Genomic DNA, 22,459 nt, shown 5'->3' with positions numbered 1-22,459 from the left:
GCTGGCATACAGACTGATAATCTGGACCAGTTCACACTTGCTGTCGCTAAGAGCGACTCACGTGCCAGGGGTAATGAACAGAGGCGCAGATCTGCTGTCAAGGGGCAATCCCCGCTACAAAGAGTGGAAACTCCACAGCGAGGTGATGTCCCAGATATGGAAGAGGTACGGCCGAGCGGAGGTCGACCTCTTCGCATCAGGGGAAAATTCTCAGTGTCCGATGTTTTTCTCACTGACAGAGCAACAAGTTCCGCTTGGGCTGGATGCTCTAGCGCACAAATGGCCGCCGGTCCTACTGTACACCTTTCCCCCGCTGGAACTGATCATTCCTACTCTCGCCAGGGTGCGAGAGGGAAAACACTCACTCATTCTGATAGCTCCCCGCTGGCCAGGGAAACATTGGCTAGCGGAGATTTTTCAGATGCTACACGGCGAGCCATGGCGGCTTCTCCTCCGCAGAGATCTCCTGACGCAGGCATGCGGAGAAATATTTCATCCGCATCCAGAGCGCATGGCCCTATGGGCCTGGCCTGTGAGGGGTTAAATCTGGCTGCCAGTGGGCTTCCGCAGAACGTTATTGAAACAATTCAAAATGCAAGGGCCGTTTCCACGCGTAACGTGTATGAGGGTAAATGGCAGGCATTCGTGGGTTGGTGCGCAAAACCTATGGTGAACGTAATGCAAAGCCCTGTGTCGGACGTTTTAACTTTTCTGCAGGCACTGTTGGATAAAGGCTTGGCTTTTTCCACTGTGAAGGTGTACCTGGCTGCTATTTCAGCCTATCACGTTGGCTTTGGTGACAAAACAGTGGGGCAGCACCCCCTGGTGTGTCAATTCATGAAAGGTGCACAACGGCTCCGTCCAGTGTCGAGGAGCCTCACTCCTTCATGGGATTTACCTATGGTACTCGATGCATTGTCACGTGCACCGTTCGAACCGTTGCAGCAGGTTGAGCTCAAAGTGCTTTCCTTTAAAACGGCCTTATTGATTGCTCTGGTCTCTGCTAAGCGTGTGAGTGACATTCAAGCGCTCTCAGTTAACTCGTCCTGCATGCAGTTTCTGGGTGAGTCAAGGGTTTTACTGAAACCTAATCCTGCCTTTATACCTAAGGTTGCTACGGCTCTGCCATGCCATGCCCTTGAATTAATGGCTTTCTACCCACCACCATTCTCCTCTCAGGAGCATGAACGACTGCATACGCTCTGCCCAGTACGAGCTCTGCGGTTATATGTGAAAAAAACAGCAGATTTTCGTAAATCAGAGCAGCTGTTTGTGTCGTGGGCTTCATCACATAAAGGAAAGCCTCTCACATAGCAAATATTATGGCTTATGAGAGCAGAGGCCTTGCACCCCCTGCAGGTCTGCGGGCTCATTCCACTCGTGGTGTGGCCTCATCCTGGGCATTGTTCCAGGGTATACCTGTGGAGGAAATATGTGAGGCTGCCAACTGGGCGACCCCTCACACCTTCACTAGGTTCTATAAACTTGATGTCACCAGGCCCACACTGGCTCACACGGTTCTGGGTGTGGGTTCCACATTGCCATGAATGCAAGATGCAATCTGTTGGTCTTCGAGTGAGCTTATCTGGCAATACGAGAGCAGAAATATCCCATAGTGAGATACCGAAACGAATGTTGAAAGAGAACTTTAGGTTAAGGATTTAACCCCGGTTCTCTGAAACATGAGTGAGGTATCTCATCAGATCACCCTACTTGCACGGAGCGAGGAAGAGGTGTGCTTATTAAACTGAAGATCACCTACGTGACGTTGACTTTTATACTGGGAGGAAGTCCCTCCCATGGGAGCGGACGTCACTTCCGCCTGCCAGTCAAGACTGGCGTAATGTAATAGAGCTTCTGGGGGACAGGCGCTGGAGGCGTGTCCCATAGTGAGATACCTCACTCATGTTTCAGAGAACCAGGGTTAAATCCTTAACCTAAAGATTTTCTTTTACCTTATACTAAACAGAATTCGAATTTTCTGTACAAGTCATATTGTAGAGTTAGGACATAAAATAAAATAACACTAAATATAATAGGGGAAGAAGGTAAAGCCTTTCTCTGACTTGAAAAATGCAAAAGAGCAATAAAGAGGATACACAAATACTCTTAACAAGGTCACTAAATAAGTTATCACCAAGGGCTTAGAACATTTTCTGCTTTCAACAGATAACCTGTGGTTATAGTAATTTGTTAACAACAGTCAATGTTTCTGAGATGAGAAAATAATACAGACAACAAATAGACCAATAAATATGCAACGTTGTCACTGTTGGATGCTTCATAGCATTTACCATAGGGAGGCCTGGAATTGAGAATCATTATGTTGCTATTTAAAACTAAGAGCTTTTGTTCATATGGCGACTGACCATATAACTGGGGACTTATCTAAATATTTGAGTTCTCTGCCAACAGTATGTTTCAATTATATTAAAAATAAAGAATACACAATGACATTTGTTCATGTATTATCAGCCTTGCTGAGCATTTGGTACCCCCATCTGGAGGCTTTTATAATATACAGAAAAACTAATGCATATACTAAATTCACCACATATGTTGTTAACTCAGTAGATTAAGTGTGCCTCATCGGGTCAACTCCCAATCTTAAAAATCATGTCTAAAACCTAATAACCCAAAACCACATCAATTAGCAGATTTACAGTACTGATTTTAAGTTTTAAATACTAATGCTGACAGCTGCCCTGTAACCAAGAAACAATGTGTCCAATAGCTTAGTTGACAGTGAACTGAGCTCAGAATCTGTGCAAATATGTACAATGTCTGTAAGCTTGGCCATAAAATACTAAGAGCTGGAGGAAAAAAGAAAGAGGGCTGGCTCACAGACAAAGAGAAAGCAGACAGAGGCTGTTTGTGCAGCATGCTTGGTTGCTGAAGCAGCTACCCCCGTGAGCATGACTCCCTTCAACAACACACTGAGCATTAAAGCATGCATCACATGCAAGCGACATAATTCTACATATCCCTACACAGTATAAACAGTAGAAGAGAGACATGTGAATGCTGTTCACTCTTCAGTCAGGAGGCTGAGTGGAGGCATGTTAGCAAAGATACATGTGGGTACATGATTTTTTGCATATTACATAATATTAGCCTTATAATAAAATAGTCTGAAACCATATGTGTGTGCTGTATGGTACTACCTCATACGTGATCTTAAGGCTGGCCTGCAGCAATATTGGGGGAAATCTTGGGTGGACTTCTGCTGTCAGCCAAAGACGGAAGCTTGCTTTGGGATGCAGCACATTTAGTTCCTGTGGAGGAAAATCAGCAGACATTACAAGCATTAAATACACTAAGAACTCAAAGCAGAAATAGATTTTCAGTAGACTATGCATGCTCAGTGTGGATTTACACCCTTACTGTGGAAGACTGGACCAGAACTTTACCCTCATGAAACTGCTGAGGGGATTCTGGTGCCTAGTCCTCATGTGTTTCATCTGGAATAGGCTTACAGCTCTGTCCGCTGTGACATAAGCAAAACTACACTGATCCTTGTTCATAAGATACAACTTCACAAGTTTTATAAATAGACAGAACATTAAAAAAAATCATTTGTGATGAAATTAACATTTTTGTTTCTTTTAAGAATTTAAAATAAAGAAAACAATTTTAGATATTTTATGGGTAGCAAGAGGCAAATTGAGTCATTTTCATTCATATTCATATCCATGGAAAACATAGAGAATAATAGGAAATACATAAATCTAATCATTGGCAGCCTAATGACACCAAAGGACTAAAACAAAAAGATGTTAGTTGTACTATGAGTTTCATTCTGTTGTGGAAATTCTATGCATGTAGTACATTAAAAACGCCAGAACTGCTAAAAACTAGGCCCTTTATAATGTTTATTTCAATACACAATGCATTTTTTGATATTATGTTTGGTTAAAGGTATTAATAATATATGCGGGGGTCATAAAGAACCACATTCGGCTATGGAGCAGCAGATTTCAGCACCCTAAACTATTCAGTTCTTGTATAACCAAAGTAAGAGCTGTGCCTTCATTCCCGGCACAAAGTCAAACTTGTTTCTGGTGTGGGCTGGACCTTGTCAGGGCTGTCCCTTGTCTACGGTCCTGTTTGAGGTATATATGTTCAGGACCTCATGGTGCAGTTCTGGAGATGAGGGTATCTGGTTTGGTAACCTCAGAGCCTCATATTTGCTCTCTGCAGATGATGTGGTTTTCTTAGTACCTTAAAGCCATTAACTTCTGCATGCTCTGAATGTTTTAACTTTGACACTTATTGGAGCTTTACCTGTAGTAATGCGGGTGCTGCTTCAGTTTGTTATAGTGAACAAAGAACTGAGAAAAAAAAAGCAAAGCACTCGATTTCCTGATCCATCTATGTTCCAAACCGCACCTATGGTCATATTGATCATCAATGAAAAAGCAACTCCAGATACAAGCAGCTAGAATGAGCTTCCACAGGGAGAGCTCAGACAGGCTGCCTGGGCTCACCCTTAGAGAAGAACTTGGAGTACAGCCTTAGCTTCTTCACGTAAAAAGGAGTCAGTTGAGGAAGTTTGATCATCTGATCTGGATGTTTTTTGGGCAAATTCCTCTTGAGGTTTTCCAGGTAGGTCCCACTGGGAGAAGACTATGGGGCAGACACAGAACTCACTAAAGGAAGTATTTATACTTTCTGGCCAGGGGGCATGCCTTGGGATCCACCAGAATGAGCTGGAGTGTTGCCAGGAAAGTGACCAGTTACCCCACCGACCAGTCTCAATAAGCAGAAGACATTGGACTAAATAAACAGACAATGTGAAATCAATGTGATAAGCATATTTTTATTGTGCAAGCATCTATGATGAGTAAAAAAAAAGAGTGCCACATTATTATGGCTACAGAGCAAAGTAGAAGATAATAACAAATTTAAATGACATCCTCCATTTCTTTCATTCATCTTCTTTCCGCTGATTCATAAAAACCTTGAGCTGTGATGAATTCTCCACCATCACAAAACCTTCACCTACTTTCATACTTAATTTCTCTCATTTCCCACTCTTTCCTTTTGTTTTCAGTATTTATTGTTGTCTTTGAGTTTCACGCATTTTCTTCTCTAACTTCACTTTCAGCCCCCCTTCATCTCCCTCTGTGTTACTCAAACGGTTAAAAATAGCCTCCTGGCAGCTCAGGGTCTTGTGTCATCAGATTGGGTACTTGAACACAAGGGCACGCACAATGAACTGTTATCAATGTGTTTCTGCATCATTTGCGTCTAATTCATTCTTGTGGAAGCACAGATGATCACAGATAATCAAAGAACAAGAGAAGTGACGGCCCTCAAAGGAAACTCTTCATCCATTTGTTGCGCTTGTATGTGTGTTTGTCTGTGATTTGTTGGTAATCAGAATTCCACTTGAGGTAACAATGGTTGCTGCAGAGAGATGCAAAATGATAAAGAACAGAAGATGAATAAAGGGTAAATAGAGATGGAGGGAGAAAGCCAGTCTCTTCTAGTATGCGGAGATGAAAACTTGTCATTGCTAGAATGTATTTACACAGTTCAGAGAGTGAAAGCCACACCACTTGGCCAAAACCAGATGAGGAGATATAGCAAGCCAACAGGCTTTGCATCTGCACACCCCTGATAAGAATTATTACATGTCGAAAGTTCTAATAATATCCTTACATCCTATTTTGACAGTGATAAAAAATAAATCACAACAGATTAAATGGTGATTGTTACAGAAATAAAAATAAACCTGTCAAGATCTCACTGTAGTTAATAATACATAAAGATTTACAGACATACTGTGGGAAAACAAGTGGGCTACAAACAACCCTGTTTGGGTTTCTTTGTTAACCTAGTCCAGGTTCAAATAAGGACCGAGCCAGTAATGGATTGATTAAACACACAGTGAGACAGAGTGTTGGGGGAACATGTCTGTAAGAGTTAAATTGAATAAGAACTTATTTAAAACGTGGAAACTTAGCATGTTTAATATGGAGCTAAATTGGGGCCATAAAGTTTATTCAAACGAAAAAAATTTTAACCTGAAAAATAAAAGTTTGTTCAAAAGAAAATATTTTTTATCTGAAAAATAAAAGTTTGTTCAAAAGAAAAACATTTGAACCTGAAAAATAATTTTGAACAACCCCCAAAAATGTGAAAACCTGAAAAAAAGTTTTGCAACTGAAAAAAAACTGATGTGAAACTGGAAAAAATAAGTTCAAAACTATTCTTCAGATTAAATGTTTTTTTTCGAACTTGCAGATTTTTTTTTCGGCTTCAAACTTTTGGCCCTGTTTTGGCATGGGGGGCAGGGCCTCAGATGACGGGGGTGCGGAATCATGACTGACAGCTCAACACAGCTGCTGAACAACATATTCCCAGATGTTGCATTCAGAGAGGTCCGCAGTGCATCTCTCTGCTATATTCAATTCAATTCAATTCAATTCAGTTTTATTTATATAGCGCCAATTCACAACACATGTTGTCTCAAGGCACTTCACAACAGTCAGGTACATACATTCCAATTAATCCTAACCATTGAACAGTGCAGTCGGAGTTACTTTTTATTCAAATTGGATAAAAAGTTTTTCTGTCTAAGGAAACCCAGCAGATTGCATCCAGTCAGTGACTTGCAGGATTCCCTCCTCCCGGATGAGCATGTAGAGACAGTGGACAGTCACTGGTGTTGACTTTGCAGCAATAACTCATACTGAGGATGCATGTAGCGACAGTGGAGAGGAAAAACTCCCTTTTAACAGAAAGAAACCTCCAGCAGAACCAGGCTCATTGTGAGCGGCCATCTGCCACGACCAACTGGGGGTTTGAGAGAACAGAGCAGAGACACAAAGAGAACAAAGAAGCACTGATCCAGGAGTACTTTCTATGGGAAGGAAAAGTAAATGTTAATGGATGTAGCTCCTTTAGTCGTTTCATCTAGAAAGAAAGAACATATAAACTCTGAGCCAGTTTTCAAGGTTAGAGTCTGAAAGAGAGCACATAGAGTTAGTCACAGTAAAAGCTCAGTCAATTTCCATGTCTAGGAGAGAGAAAGGGTTAAACACTAAAAGACGGGGCTATGTGGATCATCGGTAGAGGGTGAGCATTAAGCGGTTGCCAGCAAAAGCTCTGACGATGCCCTTCTCCAGAAAGATGTCACAGGTAGACACAGAGCCAGGCCAGTTGTAGCTTCTAGGAAGAGAAAAGAGAGAACAAAGTTAAAAGCTGAAATAACAGCAAATAATGCAAAATTGGAGAGTAGTGTGAGAATGTAGCAAAGAGGGTGAAAGAGTTCGTTATGTGTCATCCAGCAGCCTAAGCCTATAGCAGCATAACTACACAGATAGTTTCAGTTCAGATTATTTAGTTAAACGGCGCTTATTTACAACAATGTCGTCTCAAGGCAGCTCACAAAGGGTCCCACTGATGGTCATTGTTATACTAAAAACCACAAGGATTGGGATACCTCCCTCTGTTAGACTGATTATAACCATTGGAAAAGAGAAGGGGTCATAGAGGTAGCAGAAATGGAGTGTATATATATATGTATATATGTGTATATACATATATGTGTATATACATATACATATATATATGTATATGTATACACACATATACATATAGAGAGATGCACTGCGGACCTCTCTGCTGGATGCCAGACACAAACGGAGATTTATATATATATATATATAAAACGGTGGTGAAGTGAACCACCGTCCCACTAAGCCAGCGGTCCACCGGGGATTTACCCGATTGACCCATATGCCAGTTTGCCGATGGCTGTGAAAATACCGGCTCGTTTTGCATCTGGTTTCATACCGCCGCTTAGTCTGGTGGTTCTTTTGCTAGATGTTGTGAGCATGGGAAACACGGACTTAAAATGCTGTGCAAATCTGTCAAGATCATATTTTCGCCTCTGAGATGCGCGTCGTGTATTCACGTAGGCATTCACATATATATAGAATATCGATGATGTATTACAGATAATTCCAGTTCCCACGGTCCCTGAATGGAACAGCTGGGAATATGTTGTTCAGCCGCTGTGTTGAGCTGTCAATCATGATTCCGCACCCCGTGATCTGAGGCCCCGCCCCCCACGCCAAAACAGGGCCAAAAGTTTGAAGCCGGAAAAAAAATCTGCAAGTTCGAAAAAAAAGTATAGATGATAGTGCCCAAGATGCTAAATGTCACCAAGAGAGTTGGAAACAATAATATCTTATCCCAATGTCTTCCTATCATGCAGCCTTACTCCATAGCATTCATTTACTCAAGTCAGCGATAAAGTGGCTCCATTTGTGGTGTACAGACTGCTGCTCTCTTGAGCTTACAACTTGAATTAACATTATCAAACTAAACATACAGTGAAATATAAGCACTTGAACATAATGTGTTTTACAAAATGTTTTTAAGACAATTTAAAGAAAGTTTCAGTTGTCAGTATGGCATGTCGCATTTTAGTGTTCAGTTGCAATGACTACTGTCACCAGCAGATGATAAAAGCAATGTTTAGAGTTCAAACAATGCGAATTTTTTAAATAATAAAGTTTAGGCAATTATTCGGTGCTAAACAACAATAACATTTACTCGTGCCCCTTTAAGAAAATTATCTGGTTAACACTGATCTAAACATTCCTAATTCATTGGAGGAAGTTCACTGAAGTCTGAACAGGATGCAGTCAACCTTCTCTATTCCAATGAACTAGGTTGCAATTTTTGCCCCACATTTCTTATTAAAACTACCCAAGTTCAGTCCTAACAGCATTAACCTAGCATTTCGGTTAACAAAATAACTCAGCAGTTTTTAGAGGGGTAGATAGAATAGGGATGTAGAAAATAAAAAAAAGAGAGATTATGAGCAAACGAGAAGACATCTGCACTGTTAAGTTAAATTATGAACACGTACTATCTTGTCTCTTCTAGCTCTATTTAACTGGCCAACTGCTACGAATAAGGAGGTGAGCTCAACAAAGACAGATGGTAAAAATATGCGGATCATGAAGAAGCTCAACTCAGACATACAGCAGCACTGACCAGACGGACATAACTGAAATACAGGGAGATGTTAAAACATAATTTTCGCTTTGTTGACTTCTCCCTGCACACAGCAGCTCACTATTCCTTCCCTCTCATCTCTCCATTTCTTCATTCTTTCTTTTCTGCATCCTCTGCCTCCATCGTTCCTTGGGTTGTGCTGCTTTTCCATTTCAAGCTTGACTGCTGAGACCTCAGTCTTATAGGTGGATGTGCAAAAAAGCCACACAAAAAACAGAGAGCGAAAGAGACCAGCAGACAAGTGGGGTATTTATGTCATCTGATATTAGGGGGAGAAATGAAATTGCCAATAAAAGCTGTAGAATAACAACACATGTAGAAGTGGACAGAACTGAATACAGAGGACAAAATGGTAAGATAGATAAATGGATGTAAAAAGCCATGTTTTAAGCCACCACATGAGAGATGCCTAAACAGAAGGGGATCTCTGGCCCACACGCCCACATAGGTGAGAGCACACATATATACAATCATACTGAGACACACACACACACACACACACACACACACACACACACACACACACCAATTATGACCAACGGTTGTGCCTCCCAGTGAGAAATGACCTACTACTTTGGTACAACACTAAACAGAGCCCCAGGAAAAACACAAAGCGCAAACAAAATCTCAGAAACTGCAGGGAGAAGATAAATCCACCAAGGAGTCAATACTGACAAAAAAGTGGATTCCAAGCAATGTCATACACTTGATTAAAACACACACACACACCACACATACACACAAAACCACCTACACATATATCTTCGGACACAACAAACACGCACACAAGCAACTCCAAAGCAACTAATATGCCCTGACAGGAGGAATGCAAAATGTGTATGAGAAGGCAAAGGACAGAAGGTAATTTTAGATATGGTAATTTGGTCAGGCAGCAGAATATGCATGTGAGAGCGTGTGTCTGTGTGTATGTGTGTGTGGCCGTGTAATATTACAGATAAACACTAACTAGCTTGCATGAAGCAAAGAATACATGCGCATCATTAGGACAAAAGATCCTCCAGGCTGCACTTTCCACTGACCTTTAACCCTAACCCCAAGTACAACAGGCAACTTTACTGCTGGGGCAGGCATTTTTTTTGGAACACATGAAGTCATGTAGTCTACCGCTATGTTAACATAGCAAACTGTCAAACACTGAAGCCTAAAGTCCCTCTCATGTAGTTGGTATGTAAGTGCGTATGACAAGTAAGCCTGCAAAAAAAGGACGACCTTCACATAGAATGACCCTGATCCCCTATCTTTTTATATAGGTAAATGTGCTACTAGGTCACTCCAACAACAACACTCTTTGATGTGTTACAGTATGAAGAACAACTATTTTCAGTATCACTGAGTTCTTTAAGCTCAGATATTAAAAGCTATCTTGATCTGTTGAGACATGTCTGGGGCTTTTTCAGGCTGTGACAGAGCGCAGGACTTTCAGTAGATAATAGAAAGGCTAGTACTCTGTTTTACCCCTTTGAGCTTTAAAACTGTTTATTATGGAACAGCCTAAACTTGGAAATATTAAAGGACTTTTGCAAATGTCGGAGTAAAGGTAAAGATCTACAGTCTCTAAGGCAGCGGTTTCCACCCTTATTTACATAGAGCCCCCCTTTCAGCACCAACAATGATTCTACGCCAAATTCCAAACAGAAAACTTAAAACAAAATTATACTTTTCATTGTTAATATAAGACTTTTCTACAAAATCTAACAGCCACCCTTGTTTAATCATACTTTCATTATATATATATATATATATATATATATATACACACACACACACACACACATACATATATAAATAACATTTCAATATACCTTGTTCATCATATTCAAATTTAAGATGAATATGACGTACAAGCTTTAAATCATAACTCTCATTCAGACTCAACAATACAAAACAAAAATAAAAACAAAATAGTAACATCAAATAGCATAGAGAATCTCCAAAATAAGATGTCAAAGGCTGTCTTAAACTGTGAAGTCTGTAAAAATGTAGTCTTTGCTTCAAGATAACAGTAAAACCCTGTGTTACAGCGACAGCTTTCACAAACACTTGCTCCTGACAGAAATCATTTCCATTCACAGCAAGAAGTCCAGAAAACAATATTTAGAAAACTGTTCTTATATTTTTTTATGTATTAGTTCTTCAAAAGAAAGTAGAATTGAAAAAAATGTGTATCTACAAGTCAAAACTCTGTGAAAACTGGTCAATAGAAATTAGCTGCAAAACTCTGATCGCTATACCCCTAGTTAGTATGGATAGTTGGAACCCATATTACACGAAAACAATCTTTGCGAAGGAGTCAATTTCATTGCCATCAACCAAAAACCATGAAACACAGAGCAAGAAAAGAAAACAATATCTAACATATTTTAACCACAGTCCTTATACCTTTACCTCCACAAACAGAACAAACACAGAGAGTACCTACTTTTTCCAGGAGGGGCAGCCAGGCAGTGACAAGGTGAAGATTTTTCAAGCAAAGCCAGTCTCCATCCAGAGAACATTTTCTAAGTGTGGCCAGGGCCACATCAGCCTGTCCCTGACCCATGGAGATCTAGACAGGTAGAGAGAGGGGAAAGGTAGGAGGGGGGTGACAAATGGAATCAGTGGGAGAGAAAATTTGATTCCGTCTTTCAGTGCAATGCTGACTCGCAAAGTTAGAGAACTAACATTTTACTCAATATTTTAATCCACCTCTGTCTACAGTCAGTGTTTTCTAATGGGGCCCTTAAACAGAAGCAGGTCTAACCTAACTAATGAGATATATGATATATTGGTATCTAATTGAAATATAGCATTAGACTAAACATAACTTTAATGCAATACACCTGTAGAAATTCATCAGTCACACATTTTGATAAAGCCAGTTACAGCCAGTAGCCACAGAAAGAACATTACTTTGTTGACAACTTGTGTACAGTCACGAGGGCATGAATGTGATACAAATTGTTTCTAGCCTTTGCTATATGTATTTAAAGCATTTTTTCTAGAACAAAGTGATTATGCATTGAAAAAAACTCAATAATCAAGAACTATATGGCCAGACTATATTGGCAAAATCAAAAGTATACACACAGACTTAAAAATAAACATAAACCTCTCTGTCATATTTGGTAAAATGTCCCCAAGCAAGTTGCACCTGAAACACATGCTTTGTGGCCTCATGGCATATTTTAAATATTTGAACATTGCACAAGACAGAATTGGCAGAGTTCATTCAGACTGGTTGGTTTTCAGGCCTACACTGGACTTCTAGTTATACTACAGAAAAAAAGCAAAAGGGTTGAGGTTAGCGCCTTCTGAAAGCTATTCCAGAATCTTAATGTTAGCTTTAAGATTCAGAGCATTATTCATCCAAAAAACAATTTTGATGTTCATCTTTTATGATTATTGTGTCCAAGTTTCCACCATCTAGCTGCTAAACTGAAGTGAAACTGAAGGTTGTTTTCGTTGAGTATCCTATCCTACGGTGCTGTGCATCCGTTCCTGAAACAGTGAAACAGACCTATAGATTGATGCTTTCACCATTATGCTTCACAGTTCTTACAATCTTCTAAGGTTTGAAAGCATCACACTGACTCCTTCATGCTACTAAGGACCTTGTGGCCAAATAGCTACATGTTATCTCATCTGTATATAAAACCTTTCTCCCAAAGGCCTTAACTTGTCCATATAAGCAACTGTAAATTTCAAGCTTGAAGCTGTTAATTTTTGAGTCTTCTTTTGTGATAAGCACCCTATGAGCCAGTGGTGATGTAAAAATTATTTCAGGGTGACACTGCTGTTCCAGCACTTCCAGTTAATGATAGGCTTGACTCTCTGTGATTTGTGGGTATTTTGTTAACATACTAACCAATTCTTTCATTTGAATGAGACAGTTTGGCTTTGTACCAAGCGTCCTCCAATTCTGAGGTGTTGTTAAGGGCTATTTCACTCTTTTTGGCAGGTGAAGGTCAGAATTCTGTCTATTATTTGTGTCTTACAAATAATAAAATATGAACTTGAAATCCAAACTTTGTTTCATACCTAAGATCATTTTTCTATGCTTGAAAATATTAATTCATTCATCTTCTATACCGCTTCTTCTATAGTGGGTCACGGGGGAGCTGGTGCCTATCTCCAGCAGTTTATAGGCGAGAGGCAGGGCATATCCTGGACAAGTCGCCAATCCATCACAGGGCAATTGAAAAATAATGAAATCAAATTTCTTTTTTTTTCCCCACCTCAGAATAAGAAACCTGGTTTCTAGATATATGGCCCTGTATGTATGATTTTAACCAAAACATTTTAATTTAAGCACAGGATTGTTCTTTTGAAATATAACTGAGGTTATGTGTTGAATTAAGAGTCTATAGGAATGCGTAAGCATTTATATTGATGTGTTTTGCTGGGTTTTGATTTTTTTAAACTTGACTTTGTTGTCCAAATAAAATGACGTATGACTTAAGGCATATCAAAATATCTTTAGATACCGCATTTCCTTGGTGTATGTATTACAAGACCTTAGTCACGGAACAGTAGCAAAGGATGTATGTTAAACTGTTATAAACAAGAAGATTCAACACGTTTGGTCCACTCTAGTCTTTGGATGTGATTGGGCTATTCTGTCGAAAACTCTCTTGCTCCCTTTTAATCTCCTGTGTGTTCGTTATTTGCATTCAGCTGTTCACTACCTCATGGTAATTGTCCCTGCCAATAGTTTCTGCTGCTAGTTCTGCAAGCTCCTGGGATGGGTCTGCCCCTGGAGAGATGATGATTAAAACCGGCTCCCACTCCATAGTCTCAATGTAGAGACGTCGCAAATTCAGAGGAGGAGGGGAAAGCTCTTTCATACCTGCAGAAGAAGAGGAGACAGAGATTAAAGAGGAACGTGAAAGATGCAGCTATAAATTGTCTTTAAAGTTTTTCCCTTACCACATTTTACTATTGACCCATGTGTCTTTAATAAAGTGAACTAACTAAATCCTCAGAATGGTAAACTAGCATTTCAACATCAAAGATCTTAATGTGTGAAGTTCATATAGTAGTGAGTGTCAAAGTAACACTGCTCATGAGCTGTAGGGCATCCGAAAGCTAAAGAAGTGTAGCAACAAAAGAAAATTAGAGGCAAATGAGAGTAAATACGAGCAAAGATGCATTTGGTGCACTTTAAGTGTGTTGGGCATGGTAGTGGACATGCAAACATCAAACAACGGGAGAGCATGAAAAGGGTAAATTTCACAGACATGTTGGGAGAATAAATGGGGGGGGAATGGGTTAGAGAGATGGCAATGATGGGGAAAGGGGAGAGGGCAAAAAAGGAAGACACTAAGAAAGACAGAGTGAAGAACATTGGCAGGGAGGCGTGCTATGCATATTGAGAGGTAGGTCTGCGGCAGCAGAACTCACCATGCAGCAAAGGAATACCTTGTCAGCCAGCTGGTGTTTGGAGAACAGGCTCCTAAATGTAGGTGTAAGTGTTTGACTGATTGGGTGTGCATTGCTTTCCTAAAACCTTTATGCTCCTGTGATATATTAATTTGATGTTGGGATATGAGTCAACAGTGAAATAAATGCATGCAAGAATACATGCCCACGCAGCCCCAACGGCTGTGCTGGCAATTCCGCTGGGATGTTACCTGTAGATGTATTAGAAGACACACATATCTGTGTGAACACATTCATGCACTTGCACACAGTGCTGATCACTCTGATTTGGGTGAAAGACCGAGCCAAAACATTCACTTGGTGTGTACTACCAAATGCAAAGAGCTTTGCTGTGGGTTGCACAGTGGGACATGGGCAAAGTCCAGGGAGAATGATCTGAATCACTATGTTAAACTAAGAAAAACAGATGTCTGTCTGCCAAAAGAATGAAGCATTTGCACGCAAAAGAAATGCATACACAACTGGCTTTGGCATGGTCAGATAATCAGTATTCGTGCTGCAGCCTAGCCTCCTCTGCCTGCAAATAGAAAAGTTCACCTTGGACCTTATAACACATAACAGAAAACGGGATAAAAATAAGTGCTGCTGTGAAGGCCAAGACATAGATTCTATTAAATATTTTTTAAGTTCTTCACCAAACTCCATCACGGTGTGTGTGTGTATTATTTATATATATATATATATATATATATATATATATATAAATAAAAGTGCAAAAGATTTAGTACTTTTTGAAAAGCGCTGCATATGTGTGTGTTGTGTTCACTGAGGCATGCCTGTGTGTGTGTGTGAGAGAGTGAACAGAGAGCATTGCCCAGGCCTGGACTGGAGGGATTGAGTGAGATTAGCTGTAAGAGGATTACAGACCATGCCTCATTAGCATACTGATTTACTGCCAAAAACACAAACGCATACACAAAAACTCTGCCGTTGTCCTGTTCTGATGTTTCATCTCTCTCTTGTACATGTTTTGTTTTTTTCCCCCAAATTCAAAACCATGCGCAATCTTCCCCATGTCATGCACACTCAGTGAATCACTGCGCTGGGAGTTTGAGGAATATCACTGTCATGATTAAGTGAGAGTTGTAATGCAATCACCCACAGACAAACAAGAAAACAGAGATGAAGGCGATTCTAAAGCTTTTGAGGATCATACTGAGGCAAAGTGAAAAATGATCTTGCAGGAGAGATTGTATGACAGACACCAACAATCTATGTGTAAAGAAATATACTTTACATATATAGACAGATTGGATCAGAGAGTTGTTTTTAAGATCAACCTAGTTTTTTTGGAGCATTTGGTCCCAATACTAAAAATACATTCCTATAGAACCCTAACCTGTGTGTCCGAATTTAAGCATTATTTAAATTGTCATTAAAAAGTGTGGTGGCAACAAACTATAGCAAATCATTAGGAAAACCCTAAAGCAAAACATTAATTTTTTCATATTGTCTGAACACAGTGGGTGGACAGTCTAAGCAGTTACGGCAATTTTTCAAGCCAAAAACTGCTAAATTTAACTGGGCGCTGCACAAAATCATCCAAGACTTGTTAGTGAATTTATCACACAATTTCTGAGTTTGGGATTTAAACGCCACATATTATTCACCAAACAACACATTGTCAAAAATTCAAGCAGTCCATTTTTTTTTTTTATTTCAAGGCAAAAACTTTCTTTCTTATTGTAATAATTCCCTTTTATTTGGACTGATTTAAAAACACCGGTAACACATTAATGTCCACCTCAGTTGCTTCAATGTTGCTTCAATGTTGTCTAAAACCATTAGAAAGATTGGATTAGAACCAGCTCTTACCAGTAAATTCCCAAGGATTATTAATGTCATTTAATTTGTTTTTCTGTGTTTGATTTTCTGTATCATTGTAATGTTTTTCCTCATGTACAGCGCTTTGAGTGCCTTGTTGCTGAAAAGCGCTATATAAATAAACTTGACTTGACTGAAAATTGGACATTTTTACACATACTCAGTTCGATCACCAGATGGCATCGATTCATTTGTATATTGTTAAAACATTCAGCCTCAGGAAAGCCATAAATATCACACAAGTTAGCCTCTGCTACAGATTCTCCACAGCAATGAATCAAACATGGCTGCAAAGATCCAACAATACAATACTATTGCTAATTGGGCTTTTCTACCAAAGGCATTCTAATGCCCAACCTGGGCATTTATTCCAGTATTTCTGCAAATAAATGCTATAATATCCCCAACTTCATTTAATAATGTTATTTAAAACAACCAGAGGAGCCTGTGAGTGCTTCACTGCCTGATCAGCTGATCTCTCATCCACACCAGCAATAGGTAAATATGAGTTAAACACCGCTTTTAGACTAGGATTTCTTAACACCGGATGATATTAAAGACCAACAGTATTAGAGAACCGAGTAGGAATTAACTATGGATTCAGCAGAAACTATTCAGCTATGAGTGCAGCTGTAAGCAGAGCATTAACCTACTTGAACTCCATTACAGGATTTTAATAAAACTTGAGGGAGTTAAGAGAGTCAGTTTCTGTTATTGTGACGCCACTGACATTTTATTCATGTTGAAGCACAGTGTTTTTATTATTTTATGTTTTATAATTGGCCAATAGATAACGTAAATAAACTCCAGAGTATTAAACAATGAGTCGTTTTTGATTGGCTGCTGTTGTTGTGATCCCACCTCTAACTCCCAACAAAAATTAATCTTTCCTCTGATTCAGCTGCAAAATAAGGCTGGGATAGAGGCAGCATCTAGTACTAGAGTTTTATCCCTGTGGAAACACAGCAAACTGCTTATTATTATGCCCTAGCAGTAACTGAGCACTGAAACTGGTTTGGTGGATTTTCACACTATGCCATACAGACAGTTTACGCACCTAGGCACGCAGTATACTGAAAGTGAAACTGCCCACATGACCTACTTTTTGATCGAATGGGCTAATCATTATTTAACTCCCTGAAGGCACTGATTGAACATTAAAATTTCATTCCCAAATGGTCAGCTGATTGTTAAATATAAGCAAAAACAATCAAACAAGACGATTAATTCACAGCAAAAGGAATGTAGCCAACAGTAGTTCTTCTCTCCTCTAGTTTCTTCTTTACCTCCCATTTGCATCTTGTGTGAGATTGTATAAGAAGCAAAGAAAGGGAAACCAAGATACAAATAAATTATGTAAAGAATTAGCAAACTATAAAATGAGTAGAAGTGGGTCTGTAGGTAGTGCATTAACCTCATAATCACAAAATAGGAGCTCAAGCAAAACACAGCAAGAGGATATGCAATTCACACATTTCACATCATTATATAATGTAAAAGAAAATAGTGTGACAGAGTAATTAAAAAATAAAAGCCATATAAAAGCGGAAGCAGACCTGTAAATGAGGTCTGCACTCTCTTTATATGGTGACTTAAGGGCAATTACAGCTCAACAAAGGCATTGTTTGTTAATGTAAAATGACACTAAATGCAGCACTTAAATAAGTTATATGTGAAATTTGTAATTAGATGTACATGGGTTTAAAGTCTACATGGGGCAGTTTTAGATTTTATTGGTAATATAAGTAGAGACAGGAGGAAAGTGTTGGACATTTGCACAATCACTTGTACACATGCAGAGTATAATTATGTTATTTTTCTTGCTAATAGTTTTACTACATTTTGTAAAATTTCATCAAAATTGTAGCCAGCGAACCTAATCAATCTGATAGTTTCTGCTGATAAGGTTTAAATTTGTGGCTGCAATATTATCTCTAACAATCAGATTAAGGTAATATGTATAACAGGCAAGATTTCAAAAGCTGTGCTCATTGAGTCATAGCTACAGATAGCTTGTTAAATTTTGATGTTATTAATTCAGCACAAAATATATTTATATATTTCAGCAATTATATTTATTTTGTTACTTGCAAATAATTTAAGCTACACCCAAAGGCATTCTTCATGACTCAAAAGGATCGAACCTAAATTTGATCAGTAGACTTCATCTGAATAAAATAAAACAGAAACCACAGAGGCCGGGAGTCCAGGAAACAGGGGAGTCATCAAAGAAGGCTCTGCAGCTTAACTAACAAGGAAGACACCACAATTTTCTGCAAGAAAACATAGCAATTAAAAAACCAAATTAAGGTTTAACATTCATTTGACAAGACAATCTTAGCTCAGAGTCCAATTAGACATATACACTCACCAGCCTCTTTATTAGGTACACCTTGCTAGTACCGGGTTGGACCCCCATTTGCCTTCAGAATTGCCTTAATCCTTCGTGGCATAGATTCAACAAGGTACTGGAAACATTCCTCAGAGAGTTTGGTCCATATTGACATGATAGCATCACACAGATGCTGCAGATTTGTCTGCTGCACATCCATGATGCGAGTCTCCCGTTCCACCACATCCCAAAGGTGCTCTATTGGATTGAGATCTGGTGATTGTGGAGGCCATTTGAGTCCAGTGAACTCATTGTCATGTTCAAGAAACCAGTCTGAGACCAGGTAACGCTTTTCCAATCTTCTATTGTCAAATTTTGGTGAGCCTGTGTGAATTGTAGCCTCAGTTTCCTGTTCTTAGCTGACAGGAGTGGCACCCGGTGTGGTCTTCTGCTGCTGTAGCCTATCCACCTCAAGGTTCGATATGTTGTGGGTTCAGAGATGCTCTTCTGCATGCCTTGGTTGTCATGAGTGGTTATTTGAGATACTGTTGCCTTTCTATCAGCTTGAACCAGTCTGGCCATTCTCCTCTGACCTTTGGCATCAGCAAGGCATTTGCCCCCACAGAACTGCCGCTCACTGGATATTTTCTCTTTTTCAGACCATTCTCTGTAAACCCTAGAGATGGTAGTGCATTAAAATCCCAGTAGCTCAGTAGTTTCTGAAATACTCAGACCAGCCCATCTGGCACCAACAATCATGCCACGTTCAAAGTCACTTGAATCACCTTTTTTCCCCCATTCTGATGCTCGGTTTGAAGTGCAGCAGATCGTCTTGTTCATGCCTACATGCCTAAATGCACTGAGTTGCTGCCATGTGATTGGCAGATTAGATTTGTGTTAACGAGCAGTTGGACAGGTGTGCCTAATAAAGTGGCCAGTGAGTGTATGATTTCGTGAAATCAACCAAATGCAAGTTTTTTACATCTAATGGACTTCCTTTAATTGGGAGCGTTGCTGTTCAAAATGTAATTTATTTCAAGCACTTTTAGAAGACCTCATTTCTGTCTTCAATAATACTCTTAAATTAATGTATAATATTGGGGGAAATAATATAAAAACCAAATTTTCTCATAAATGTTTTTTAGAGTGTGGGCAAATTTTGGAACAACAGAACTACCACACAAGCCTCTACATGGAAATTGTTTCTGAAGCAACATACTGTAAATAAACTCTCTCAGTGGTGTGTAGCCAGGCTGTATTGTTAATACTTCACTACGCTTCATGAATGTAAAAGCTTGTAGAGTCTAGTAGGCGGCATGTTTATCTCACGGTCATCAGTTCTAGTAATTTAGTTTTCCAATAAAAATTAAATTCCTTTATAAAAAGAATTCTATCCAACAAATTCACCAAAAACAAAGATATACTTTGAACAAAAAAGTTATTTCCCAGCAATATCTTTTAACATCATGTTGTTATCATTTCATATTCCAGCTATTCCTCTAATGATTTGTTACTGATTTCATGTTATTTAAATTTTAAATGTACCTCTCACACATTTTACAAAATTCAGTTTTCTGTTATGCAACCCCATGCTTCCATAAGTGGGTCAAAAATGACCCACATACATTTTCAATGGAACTTGATAAGAACATTATATTCTGATCATCTGTGACTGGCAGCAATATACAGTATATATACTGGTTGCATATCTTAACAAGTAACAAGTGGCACCTCTAAAGATTATTCTACACAGCAACATCTGATACATGTATTACCTTCAGTACTAGCTTATATTCAGGGGAAGGTGGAAGTTTCTACAGTACATGCCAAACACGTCCACCAAGTATGGTGTGAATATATTCTGGGTTTGTGAGAATATGCAATAGATAGAATAGCTTAGACGGGAGGCAACCAGGGGAAGAAATTCCAAAGAATCTGGGAGAAAATATTGTCCAGCATTTGTGCAGTCTTCACAAGTGTGCCTCCTGGAGAAGGATCTCCCTATTCCGGGGCCTCCACGGCAGACATCACCTCTCATGAAGGCTTCCAAATCCAGGGAGGTTCCCAGCACATAATTTGGATTTAATAGCAGCCACACCATCATTAGCTATGTCAGAAAAAAAGGAATATCTGTTGTGCTCCTGAGCACAATGCACCGCAGCAAAGTGGTGGACAAAAACTGTAGAAAGAGAAAAGGTCAAAGGAGGTGTAGACCCCATGGTGTCCCATAGTGCTGTGTTACAACATGCTTGGCCTTGCCATCCTGAATACATAAACCATTTTCACAACTCTGCACCCAGAGTTTAAGAGTAGTATTACCAAGACATTTTGGCTCTTCCTCACTGAGCTCTCTAAGGAGCTTGTCACACCACACCTGAGAAGATAACCAGGAAGTTGCCCCTAATTGTTTGAAGAAATGGGAAGTGTGGGGGGACAAGAGCAACAACTTAGCCAAGAGAAAGGCACAAACAGGGCCAACTAAAGAGAAAGAGATTTTTCCCACAGTCTCCTAATAAGACTGTGTTCCCTTATCATCGATTTTGGAATCACCCACGAATCAACAGGGCAAAGACATTTCCCATGACTAAAACTATGATACAAATATTTATTCAGCAGCAATTTTTAATTGCATAAAAATAGATGACAGCTTATTAAAAATATAATTTCGAATCATGGAAACAGAAAAAACTGTTTAATATATTAGTGTCGTTTTTATTCATTGACAAAAATGTCAGAGGTAGATGAAGCTCTGTGGAGAAATACTAGCCAATGAGACTTAAATATTATGAGCGCTAGGAAGAGAATGACTTTAATGTGCTCAGTGGAGGTAGGGGTTATATGTCTTCAGTGGAGATCTCACCATAGTCACAGTTGCAGTGAGACCATCTCATAGGGAGGCAAAAAAAAGTCTATGCCAGGAAGAGTGGAAATATGGGAATGTTTTCCAAAGCATGCAGAGAAACAACAACATGAAGATCGATCAGGAAAGACGTGTCCTGGGATCTTACAAGTATAAGCATCCTTCAGTTTTCTCTTGAACTACCACAATATTTTAAAGGGGTACGAACTAAAAAACTAACAAATTGTTAAAAAGTTCAATGAGTGTAAAAGGGTGTATTGTATATAAAAGAGGTAAGAACAATTTTCAGTAACTTTAATGCAGACATAATTTGGTTTGACATTTACCAGTTATCTTCATTTATCTCATCACCACAGTGTGCAGGTTTATATGTCTTTTATTAGCAGCTATTATGTTTAAATACTGCCATCATTTTTGGGTGAATTACTATTGTCTGCTGATTTGTGCGGCAGCTTTATTTTTTTTTTGCAGCCACCTATTCAGAGCTTGCTCGTATAATTACAGGTGTTACACCCCTGCCAGGGTGGGAGCGGTGGATATTTCAAGGACACTGGTGACAGAAGCTGTAAAGCCTCCCTGCTGCTACACTTTCAATGAAACAGGAACCTTTATCCTCTGGTTTATCTTCCCCCATACTACGGTCATGACAAACACCAAAATACCTGAGATAGACACCGATAAATAAAATCACTTTTAGTTGTAGCTCCAAGTATTCTGCTAAGAGGATTTCAATTTTGGCCTCGTTTAAAGTGTATCATTGCTGAAGTTAAGAATAATTACCACTTAGTTTGAAACTACCGCGGGCCATTGACAGCTCCAACATTAACAGAATAAAGAAAAGACCTTTAGCTTTTACATGTAGCTAAACAGGCCTCTTTCTTTACCAGTTTTAACAGGAAAAGCATTACGTTTATATGCGTACATTCTTTGTGACTTTATTGAAGGGCTTGTAGGGTACTGCAGGTGCT

At 39.4% G+C, this 22,459-nt stretch overlaps 1 protein-coding gene across 4 annotated transcripts in view; it reads right to left on the bottom strand.

Moving 5' to 3' along the window:
• LOC124883869 (cytoplasmic dynein 2 heavy chain 1) overlaps positions 1-22,459 on the bottom strand; it is a 166,881-nt gene that overhangs the window by 49,455 nt on the left and 94,967 nt on the right. For all 4 annotated transcript variants that reach the window (XM_047391300.1, XM_047391299.1, XM_047391302.1 and 1 more), the window contains 3 exons: positions 13,722-13,882; positions 11,477-11,602; positions 3,165-3,275 (listed from right to left, as the gene is read on the bottom strand). In XM_047391300.1, coding sequence (XP_047247256.1) covers positions 3,165-3,275; positions 11,477-11,602; positions 13,722-13,882 — 398 coding nt within the window. The remainder of the gene's footprint in view (positions 1-3,164; positions 3,276-11,476; positions 11,603-13,721; positions 13,883-22,459) is intronic.

The sequence above is a fragment of the Girardinichthys multiradiatus genome, chromosome 18, assembly GCF_021462225.1.
Source record: "Girardinichthys multiradiatus isolate DD_20200921_A chromosome 18, DD_fGirMul_XY1, whole genome shotgun sequence".
NCBI lineage: Eukaryota > Metazoa > Chordata > Actinopteri > Cyprinodontiformes > Goodeidae > Girardinichthys > Girardinichthys multiradiatus.
This window is presented reverse-complemented; position numbering and strand designations above follow the sequence as displayed.